The 12,073-nt window shown below is 41.9% G+C and overlaps 1 protein-coding gene across 6 annotated transcripts in view; it reads right to left on the bottom strand.

Annotated features, from left to right (window-relative positions):
• LOC130361886 (solute carrier family 12 member 9-like) overlaps positions 1-12,073 on the bottom strand; it is a 338,026-nt gene that overhangs the window by 250,811 nt on the left and 75,142 nt on the right. For all 6 annotated transcript variants that reach the window (XM_056565518.1, XM_056565522.1, XM_056565523.1 and 3 more), the window contains exons 3-4: positions 8,668-8,805; positions 5,488-5,787 (exon numbers count right to left, since the gene is read on the bottom strand). In XM_056565518.1, coding sequence (XP_056421493.1) covers positions 5,488-5,787; positions 8,668-8,805 — 438 coding nt within the window. The remainder of the gene's footprint in view (positions 1-5,487; positions 5,788-8,667; positions 8,806-12,073) is intronic.

The raw sequence follows: 12,073 nt of genomic DNA, 5'->3' as shown, positions 1-12,073 counted from the left end.
ATTTTTACCCTTTATTTTGTGTTAGTGTAGTATTTTTAGGGTACATTCGCACTGGCGGGTTTACGGTGAGTTTCCTGCTAGGAGTTTGAAAAATTTGCCACAGCCCAAACTTGAAGCAGGAAACTCACTGTAAACCTGCCCGTGGGAATGTACCCTGTACATTCACATGGAGGGGGGGGGGAACCTCCAGTTGTTTCAAAACAACAACTCCCAGCATGTACTGACAGACTGTGCCTGCTGGAAGTTGTACTTTTGAAACAGCTGGAGGCACACTGGTTGGAAAACCTTCAGTTAAGTTCTGTTACCTAACTCAGTATTTTCCAACCAGTGTGCCTCCAGCTGTTGCAAAACTACAACTCCCAGCATGTACTGATCGCTGAAGGGCATGCAGGGAGATGCATTTATGTAACAGCTGGAGGTACGCAACTACAACTCCCAGCATGCCGAGACAGCTATTTGCTGTTTGGGCATGCTAGGATTTTCAGTTTTGCAACATCTGGAGGGCTACAGTTTAGAGGCCACTGCACAGTGATTTATAAAAATTGTGGCCCTCTAGATGTTGCAAAACTACAATTCCAAGCATGCCGAGACAGCTGTTTGCTGTTTGGGCATGCTGGAAGTTGTAGTTTTGCAACATCTGGAGGGCTACAGTTTAGAGACAACTGTATAGTGGTCTCAAACTGTAGCCCTCGAGATGTTGCTAGGCAACTCACTGGCTTCCGTAGGATCCAGGGAGCCGCATCGCTGTCCTCTGCTGCCCCCAATCACCACTGCCGATCGCCACCCGCTTCCACCGCTGATGGGTAAGTGGTTGGTTTCCCCGTTATGCCCGGCCTACTGTGGGTGGGCACAATGGGGAAACCGAAAGTTAACCCCCCGCCTCCGATCTGCTATTGGTCATCGCTTGTGAACGACCAATAGCAGGGATAGGAGGGGTGGCACCCCTGCCACCTCACTCCTATCCCTTCAGGGGGATCGGGGGTGTCTTGGACAACCCCGATCCCCCTTATTTTCCAGGTCTCCGGAGACCCGTATGACCTGGAATCGCCGACATGGGGTGCCTGCTGATAGATATCAGCAATCACCCCGGACCCCGCCTGGCGCGTGTCGGGGACCGAAATTCCTGTGGGCGTACAGGTACACCCTGGGTCTTTAACTGGTTAATAAACTGCCCATTCAATGTATGTACAATGCATTAGTGTCCTCAGATCCTTTAATTTTCTCACATTTTGTTATGTTGCAGCCTTTTATTAAAAAAAGAAAAAAATTACATTTTGCATAGACATATGTATGCAGACCCTTTGCTGAGACGAGTTAGCTTTGGGGCAACTTTGAGATGTTTCTACATTCATTGGAGTCACCTGTGGTAAGTCCAGTTGATTGGACAGGATTTAGAAAGACACAGCCCATACTAAATAAGGTATTACTGCTGACAATGCATATCAGAACAACCAACAAGCCATGAAGGAGGGAAAGACTGCCTGTATAGCTCGGAGACAGGACTGTGTGAAGGCACAGATCTGGAGAAGGGGACAAAAATTTCTGCTGCACTGAAAGTTCCCAAGAACACAGTAGTCTCTATAATTCTTAAATGGAAGTGTTTGAAACAACCAAGACTCTTCCTTGAGCTGGCTGCCCCATCAAACTAAGTAATCGGAATAGAGAGGTGACCAAGAACTTAATGGTCACTGTGGCTGAACTCTAAAGATCTTGTGTGCCGATGAGAGAAAACTCCAGTAGGTCAACCATCACTGCAGCACTTCACCAACTTCATCTTTATAACAAAGACACATCATGAAAGCCCATACGAAATGTGCAAAAAAAAAAAAAAAAAGCACCTAAAGGACTCTCTGATTGTGAGAAACAAGATTCTCTGGTCTGATGAAATCATTACTGAACTTTTTGGTCTCAATTCTAAGCATCATGTCTGGAGGAAACCAAGCACTGTTTACCACTTGCCTATTACCATCTTACAGTGAAGCATGGTGATGGCAGCATCATGCTATGGGTGTGTTCTTCAGTGCATGGGGAAAGAAGACTTCTCAGGGTTTAGGGAAAGCTAAATGGAGCAAAGTATAGAACTATTCTTAATGAAAACCTGATCCAAAAACTCTGGACCTCAGGCTGGGTTGAAGGTTCACCTTTGAACAAGAAAAGCACCCTAAGGACACAGCCAAGACAACACAGGAGTTGCTGTGGCTCTGATTATCCTTGAGTGACCTAGCCAAAGCCCTTGCTTGAATCCAATTAAATATCTCTGGAGAGAAATGAAAATGGCTGTTGAACTACGGTCTCCATCTAACCTAAAAGAGCATAAGAAAATCTGCAGGAAGAATAGTTGAAAATCCGAAAATCCACATGTGCAAACCTTGTGATATCAAACCCAAGAAGACTGGAGGCTGTAACCACTGCCAAAAGTGCTTAATCTAATCACGGGGAAAAACTTTGGGGGAGATTTATCAAAATATGTCCATAGGAAAGCTGCTGAGCTGCCCATAGCAACCAATCAGATTGCTTCTTTCCTTTTTTGAAAACGTCTGTAAAAAATGAAAGAAGTGATCTGATTGGTTGCTATGGGCAACTCAGCAGCTTTCCTCTGGACAGGTTTTATAAATCTCCCCCTTTATTTTTTTATTTTAGCACATGGCAGCAACATAACAAAATGTGAAAAAAGTGAAAGGGTCTGAAGACTTTTTGAATGTACTATACCTTCATAAACTGTAATAATCATCATTTAAAATATAAATAATAATAATGATGTCATCAAACATAGCTTCATGATTAATCCAATGTATGGTCCATATCAGAGTAAATGTGAAAACCGCCTTTGTTAAACATGTACAGTAAAGGGTATCAGCCAACACACTCCCTTCACATTGTGTTATATATTAGCTTTGAGGCCGTATACCATTGTTCACATCATACAATTCTTGAGCTTTACAGTGCTGCTGAATATGCTTAAACCGCCATTCGCTACTATTGAGGAAAAACACGCCACTTATGTCTACAGTCTTTTGCAATGCTGCTTTGAGTCATTGTGGCAAGACTGAGAGCTTTTACTGTGAAATAGGAACCAGCAGGATAAAATAAGCCAAATGTGAACACAAGGTATTTCCTGCCATGTAGCTCTGAATATACATTCATAGTTTTTTGTTCCTAATAGTGTCCTTATTCTACAGGTCAAGGCAGCTCTTAGGATAAGTGATATCAGCCTTTTCTTGTAACAAATTGATGATTACTGAATCTTTCCACTTCTTGCCAGAATCCCTCAGTGGACTCCTTTAATTTCATTTTCTCCTGACCTTTACACTGTCATAATGTAAGATTCATCAGGGAAATGAGATTTAGCTCTATGTTCCACAAATGCCATACACAGGCTGGAGATGGTTTAGTACAGCAATGTGGCTCAAAGCATTTAATCAGATGTGGGTATTTCAATGAATTGGATCGAGCTGGAAGAGGAATTCTACAGTCCTCCTTAGGAAGATACTTCTGCGGAAATAAAAGGCTCATCATATCTATTATTTCATACAAATACATGAATGTCGGCCAGCTAAGAGTAAGTACTTTATTCATACGAGGAGGATACACTGGATTTTCTGTCCAGATTTTGAAAGTTAAAAAAATGTTATCCACGCATTGCACAGTCAGTATTGTACACCCATTGACAAAAAATAAACAATGCACCCAGATAAATGTGGTGTGGATGATAGGTGAGGCGTGGATTACTGGTGTGATCTGATCAGACAATGGGTCTTGTCACAGGAGGGGGTATAAACGTGCTTCCCCTGCCGCCCTATAAAAATGCTCTTAGAGACTACTTTTAGGTGGGTTACCTCATGGTCAAAGATTGTTCACTGCTATGCATTTTGCCCATTTGACAGATTTTGAGAGGGGGCACATCGCTGGACTTGGTTGTTTCAAATGGTTGTTTAAAAAAAACTGCTTGTCATCTAGGCGGTTCTGACCAAGCTTTTAGGAAGTGTTGAGAGCAGTGGCTACATGAGGGCATGCACACACTGCAAACAGGCTCTAGACCTGACCGCCAGTAGAAAATTGATTTGATTTGCTGAAAAGCTCCCAGTTTCCTTGTCCACCATTCACCATTCAGACACAGATGGCATCTGCATTACACACCCCTGTCCATTTCCAGATGCTTTGCAGAAGGAAATTTAGTGTCATGGTGCCCATTACATGTCCTGCCATTGGCAGCCAGCCACTGTCACCTCTGTTTGTTGTGTATCGTGAATGAGAAACCTGGAATGCTATGGACTAGAACTGTATTTTCTTCAGCAACTAGTTCAGGAATCCAACAATGTTTGGGTTCAAGTATGGAGGCCTCATGATAAGAGCTTTAATTTGAGGTTTCCCAGGAATGCCTCTTGGCTTACCTGTTTATCAGATTTTTCGCTCATCTATCATTTATGGACAGACAGCTTCGGCAATCTAAGAGTATGCAGGATCTACAGGCCCAGCTCCAACATCTGTGGACGAATGTGTCACAAAATACCCAAAGTAACTTATCTGGTACTCAGGCTAGGGACAGCCCAACAGGATACTACAGCCTCCTTTCAATTGTACAGTTTTCCCCCAATCCATTCGATCCCAACAGGATACTACAGCCTCCTTTCAATTGTACAGTTTTCCCCCAATCCATTCGATCTACAATTGTAATCAATTATATTATCATTGCATTTTCACTTGATTACAATAACTCCTTTTTAATATATATATATATATATATATATATTTATTTATTTATTTATTTTGTCAATGAGTGTATATTTCTGAAGATTTTTCTGTGGGCTTAAACTGGCAGACTCTATTTTTAGAATCTGCAAAGGCCAATCTACACAATTTGGTACAAATTTCCTGCTGAATTTGAAGCTGCAAATATGGACAGAAAATCTGCAGCTTAGCCATCATTTGTGAACAAACTTTACTCAGGGGCCAACTAATATGTCTTAAATAGATTGGACCTGATTTAGTAAGAGTGAAGTGTAGTTTCCTTTGTAATTTTTTTTTCCAACAGATATTTTTTCACTGTATTTACTAAGGTTTCCCTACTTTTGCACTTTTCCCTACATTTTGCTTTTTTACACATGCTCTGAGCTGTGGGGTTTTCCAGAGCTCAAATCCACAACTTTTTCTGTGGAAAGCTTAGTAAATATGTTGGGATTTTTCAAAAATGTTGAGGACACACCCCCTTTTTGTGCCCACGACCCTTTTCTAAGCAACCACACCTCTTTTGTCTGGTTTTCTCAGTAAAATGGAGAGATGGTCGGGTTTTTTTATTTCCTTTGGCGCAAATTCTGGCACACAACCCGACAAAACAGGTCGGGTTTACAATAGTAAATCTCGACCATTGTATGTAGAAATGTTATTACAGAATTCAATTCAAAACCATATTTATCAGAAAATCTATTATTATATCTAAACATAAGGTAGGTACAACAGAAGAAAAATGTATTCATACTGCATACTTACGATATACATTGTCCTTGAGAGTAGACAACTTGAAGCCAGTAAATGTTCCGTTTAGGTAATGGGTGCCATTGGCATCAGTAGTAACAATGGAAACAACTTTTTCTCTCACAGCAAAGAAGCTGATAAAGACAGTTATCAAAACCACCATCACAATGATAAAAATGAGAAAGGTGGCTCTAGCATATATACTGGCTCCAACCAGGCAGACCAAGAGACACAGGAATAGCAGAACGGTGCCATACAGGAACTCATACCAATAGCTCTGTGGCAAAACATGGACTCCACTTCTTCCATCTTCCCCTGGAAATCACATTTTTGTCATCATTAGTTATAAGATGCAGGTATATAGAATATAGAATACTGTATACAGAACAGCCTAAATCTGTGTCAAATGATTTCCTAAAAATATTAGATACGTGTGAAGAGATCATATTGATGATATCTGTAGTCATTACTAAATGGCCTCTATACAGATGTTAAACTCCTCTCAGGCTAAGTTTCCACTTTTTTTTTTTTTTCTGGCAGTTTTTTGGAAAACTTCCACTGCAGTTTTTGAGCCAAAGCCAGAAGTGTATTCAAAAGGAATAGGACATATAAAGGAAGGACTTACACTTGTCCGCCCTTATGGATCTACTTCTGACTTTGGCTCAAAAACTGCAGCGGCAGTTTTCCAAAATCTGCCCCAAAAAAAAAACAAGTGGAAACTTCACACTGCCTAGAGATTTCTGTTACTTAATATCAGATACAACATTTCATACATGGTATAAATTAGGGATATCCCGATACCGATACTAGTATCGGTATCGGGGCCGATACTAGCCATTTCCCTGGTATTGGGGACTCGTTCAATGTCCCCGATACCAAATCCGATACCTGCTGCCACTCCGCTGCCCCGTTCTTCCATCCTCCCGTCCGCATAATGGCGTTCCATGGAGGAGTATGTGACACACACGTCATTCCACATCCTCCACTGCGCCCAGCGTTACGCTACGGAGGAAGCAGAGTGACGTGTATGTCACATGCTCCTCCATAGAATGCTATTATGTGGACGGGAGAACGGGGCAGCAGCACCCGTCAGAGGACAGTCGAAGGTGAGCTGTTTACAAGGGTGGGGCTGCGGTCTACAGAGGGCCTGCTCCTAATGTCTAAAGGGGGGCCCTGCTGTTTACAAGGGGGGGCTGTGGTCTACAGCGGGGCTGCTACTAACATCTGCAGGGGGGCTGCAGTCTAATGGGGGGCTGCGGTCTACAGGGGGGCTGCTACTAACATCTGCAGGGGGGCTTGCTGTCTACAAGGGGGCTGCGGTCTCCAGGGGGCTGCAGTCTACAGGGGGGCTGCTACTAATGTCTACAGGGGGTGCCTGCTGTCTACAAGGGGGGGGGCACTGTTTACAAGGGCAGGGCTACGTTCTACAGGGGTGCTGCTACTAATGTCTACAGGGGACTGCTACTAACGTCTGCAGGGGGATACTACCTACTATTAAAGGCAATCTTACAGCAGAGTCACCTGCACTAACTTGAATTTATAGGTAGATAGTGCAGGTGACCCGGTTTCTACCGCTGCTCACCATGTGGTCATCGGTCTCGCACATGATGCAAATTTTTTGTTCTGCCCAATGGAGAAGAGAGAAATCTTGGTTCATATTACAGCAGCCGCCTCCATTGCACACAACAAGGAACCCACATATAAGCACGGTAAGCAGCGTCATAGACCAGGTCACCCTGGTGTCAGATTCCCTTTAAAATAAAAGTACTCGTACCTGGTATCGGCGAGTACTAGAATGAAAGTAAAAAATGGTATCGGGACATCTATTGGCCAATTCTGTTTTGTGAAAAAAATTTCTTACATTTTTTTTTGAACCTAGTATAAATGTCAGTTTGGTATCAGAGACAATAGGATTTTCTTGTATTTGTTTTATACAATGTAAAAGATAGTGTGCATTACATGCCAGAGGCCTCATTTAAACTTAAAGAAGATTGCATGTCCAAATGTATAGATATACATATCAATTTCTTACTGGTAGCTATCTGACTCACACAAATCTTTAATATTATCTTGCCCTGCACGGTTTCCCCCTACACTTCTGCTGCGCTGGTACACACAAGCATTCAAGTTATTGGTGCCCTACTGTAGCTCTCAGCTCTGTGCAGCGAGAAACTTTGAAGGGCAGCTTTGTCATTGTCAGGATGTGATCGGATCATCATCAATAAGCAAATTTTGTCCCAGATGATTTGTCCCAGTCATCTGCGAAGGGAAGCCCCTTTAATAAGGTTATGTAGTGTGTATGGCATTGTGAGTAACCAGCCAGTATTTAGCAATGGTAAATGCAAGATTTTAGTTCAACATAGCAGGACAGTAATCTTCCCCACCATTCTTTACTTTGCATTATTAAAACCCATGACACACGGGAGTGAATGTTAACATAAAAAAGAAGCAACAACAAATTCCAGTACAGAAAGTGTTAAAGTACAGCGCTCCTTGCGACAGCTACGGGACTGTTGCAGCTTCCATCTCAGCATCATATTCATGATTGCGAATCGTCCATCTCAAGATTGGCGTGAAATGAGTGGAAAATTAGGAGTAAACAACATTTTTAAGAAGGGACAGCGAGCTGTGATTTCTGAGAGCAGATCAGAGCGCTCTGTACTTGTGTCTTGGGGGAAGAGAGGCAGAGAATGTGTTTATCTCATGCGTCTTCATCAAGGCAGAGGAATCACTGATGAGCACAGGCAGCACTAGCAACTTTTCACATTTCACTTCAGGGAGACTTTCCTGCTCATGCAAATTCAAGATCATCAGGGGCCCAGTAAAAGGAGCTTGTAACAAGAGAAAGAGAGAGCTGGGAGAAGCAAAATGTCTGATCAAACCCAGAATTATACAGAACATCAGACTTGTTTCATCTCTCCATTCTAAGTATGAGACCCTTGCTGTCCCTTAGGGAATAGCAACATGTTCAAAAATAACATTCTGGGCAAGAGTTCTTGCTACTGAGGAACAATGAGATTCCCCCGGTCCTTCAGGCCAGAAATTATACTGCTCGTGTGGCTTGGAAATAGGTAAAACTGCATAAAGTAGTTATTTAAGATTGTGAAACCGCACTCTATTGTGGAGCCAAAAGCAATGAGTACACGTGCGAATATTTTCATGCTTATAAATATGTTTATTTCCTCTTATACATACCTGTTGGGATCCCAAACATGGCCACGATGGTCTCTACCAGACCAAGAATATAAAGAGCACTTCCACAAACATTAGCCAAAAAGAACATTATACCAATACTGCCACCAAACTCAGGTCCCAAAGCCCTGCTGATCATATCTGAGGGTCACTGTTAAGGGAAATGTAGATGTCTGCACAGAGACATAAACACATTACAGACACGGTATATAATAGCATATGGGACTTACCACCAACTTAAAATAAGCATAAGATCATCTTATCCTGTGAATGGACACACAAATCTCAGTTTGAATGACATAAAAAAGCAAAACCTACCGCTATAACAAAATTATACATTAATGTCCTGCAAGGTACAAAACTGCAGAAAACAAGCACTGAGATAAAAAGAGATATAAATGCAACAGATTAGATGATTAGATTCATAATATCTGAGTTATTAGGATCTGTGTATCCTCTGCCGGCGTCACAAGTCTAATTGCCCATAGGCAAAGAGTTCATAGCTCCGACTGACCCATAAACACTGCCGCTAATCACACCATGCCGGAGAGTCATTTGTAGCACTTCTTAAATTATTCAGCTTCACCTGGTAAAAAGCTCCCCCAGATCATGGCTGCCAGCAAGCAACCGTAAGGTTTATCTCAGAAACATCTTGGCTTATCACTATTTGACCCATTCAGAGCCAGAAACAAAGTGTAATGTCTTGTCCACTGTAAATGCAGAGAATTGAGGACTGCGATTTATTTTTTTATTATTGTGAAAAGGGTTGGTGTCTGCTGAAGTGAAATGACTTCTGCCTCTTCATTTGAAAATAATTCATTCTCTTCTACCCTCCAAGAGGGAATAATCTTTCTCCTACATTTAAAGCTGCTGGAAAGATAATAGAGAAAATTATATATTTGCAATGATTTCTGTGTTAAACAACAAAAAGGTATAAACAAAGAACAAGAACAGAAATTGACACTTTATATATATCTTCATTTGAAGAACATATGCGGTAAATGCTTTTCTCAAGGATGTTGCTGAAGACTCAGAGGCCCTGGTGATATAAGGGCAGTGTATGGGTTAATGGCTTATTCTTCATCAGACTGTTTTTTTCAAAAGAAACGTCAGGAGGGAAGCTTGAGCAACATATATGCACTGACTGCTCTTCCACTGCCACCATCAACCAAACTACAGTAGCAGTGGCTTTTTGATCACTTTTAAATGTTATGCAGCTATTTTTTTTTAAATATGTTTACATTGGTCACCGCACAGAATCATTAACATTATATTTTAATAGTATGGACATTTCCACATGCAGTGAAAGAAAATATGTTTCATTTTTTTTTTACATCTTTTTATTTGTAAAATGGTAAAAGTAGTGATTACATTTTTATTGGGTAGCAGATTATTTACATTTTTTTAAACTTTGTATTACTTTTTTTTAATTGATATTACTTGCTATTACTTTTCAGTGCTATGCATTGGCATATCACTGACCAGTACAATCAACAATCTACCTACTACCAGACATACAAGAGGATTGTTGGTGCTGGCCGTGGAGCAAATGAGGAGAGCTCCAGCCACCATCTTGACTCATCGGACCCCAACAATTGCGCTGCAGGTTATCTGATGAATCTCACAAGGACCGCAACTGCTTTAGGAGCCATGACCAGTATTAGTCATGGCATTTAAAGGGTTAATGAAGATATTAGCAGGATCGCTGATGTCCGCCATAAGTGGTCTGGCCTGCTAACAGAAGCTAGGACTCGCCTTGCATGAAGTGAGCACAGCTCCTGCGCTCGCTTGAGGTTCATTACATAAATGTAAGTCATGGTGCGCTACATCCAAGAGCACCTTGACGTATATTAACATCATGGGTACTCCAGAGGTTAATTGCCCTACACCAGATTAATAAATAGGTGTAAAATGAGGACATACAATAAAAAAAAAAACGAGGATAGACACATCTAATATTTCCCCCCTTTATTTTGTGTGAAGTCTGACCAGTGATTTGTACACTGTTTATTTGCCCCTTTGGATGCACCCTATGATTTTATTTGCCTTGACAGCAGCTGCCTGACACTGGTTGCTACAGTATGATTTACCGACAACTAATACTGATATACTCATTTAGAAATTTTGTTTTACCAATGAGCACAATTAATAATAACTGTTTGCACAGAGTTTCCCTTACCATGTGCACAACGTATGTGCAATACAAAGTCACCCAGTTACTCCATACGGGAAATATGCTCTATTTTACGCAGACTCAAAAACGAGGACTGCTGCGCTTTTGAGTTTGGTTAAAATAGTGACTACATCTTGAATGAATAGAACTAAACCCCTGGGCCTAAGCCCGGGGTATGAAACCCCTAACAGAGTTACCCCTAAAATGTAGCTTTTACTTTTGTTATAAAAAAATGGATTAAAACTGATGACCAGATGATCAAATATAAGTGCAACTGTTTACAGGAGAGCAATCTCCAATAGTAATTTAATTGGCCCTGCAGTGACCACTAGAGAGATAGATCATACTGGTATCGCTAAAAATGCAAACTCTATTGCCGCCTCTACATGTTTCGCCGCACCTGCGACTTTCTCAAGAGGCAATAGTGGCAATGGCCTGAATGGATGTGACTTTGTTCAATCCATTGAAATCAATGGGATCCACTGTTCCTGATAACAGTTTAGGTTGGAATCCTATTTTCAGTAGGGTGCCAATGAATATGAAAAACAGGTGCACTAATGCAATGTAAACCTAGCCTTCAACCTCATTTGCCACTTCTTAGCCCAAGCCTCCATCTTCTCCAGATCTAGACCAAGCAACTGTCTGGACATGCTTTCCACACATCTCTAGGTATCCACACACATGTAATAGGGCTGACAGTTATCTCTCACAGTTCATACTATGGCAAATATTGGAGGATTCAATCAGGTAATAATCTAGACAAAGGCTTTTGACATAGCCAAAAACTCTGATCAAAGCTGTAAACTATTTTTACACATTTTTTATTATTTCAAATTTTCCATGTCACAACCTAAGGAAAAAAATAAACCTGAAATCTTGTAGTTTTTACACTGTGCACTTTCTGTTCTGTAGAGATCACTTCTCAGCTTTCATCTACTTGTAATCATGGCAGGATTACAATTAACAGGCAAAAGCCTTTATTATAAGGCTGACAGCAGATAACTGTTACGCCGAGCGCTCCGGGTCCCTGCTCCTCCCCGGAGCGCTCGCGGCGTCCCTCTCTCTGCAGCGCCCCGGTCAGACCCGCTGACCGGGAGCGCTGCACTGACATTGCCGGCGGGGATGCGATTCGCATAGCGGAACGCGCCCGCTCGCGAATCGCATCCCAAATCACTCACCTGTCCCGGTCCCCGGCTGTCACGTCCTGGCGCGCGCGGCTCCGCTCCTTAGGGGGCG

The sequence above is a fragment of the Hyla sarda genome, chromosome 3 (assembly GCF_029499605.1).
Source record: "Hyla sarda isolate aHylSar1 chromosome 3, aHylSar1.hap1, whole genome shotgun sequence".
Taxonomy (NCBI): Eukaryota; Metazoa; Chordata; class Amphibia; order Anura; family Hylidae; genus Hyla; species Hyla sarda.
Note: the sequence above shows the minus strand (reverse complement) of the source record. Positions and strands in the feature narration are given on the sequence as shown.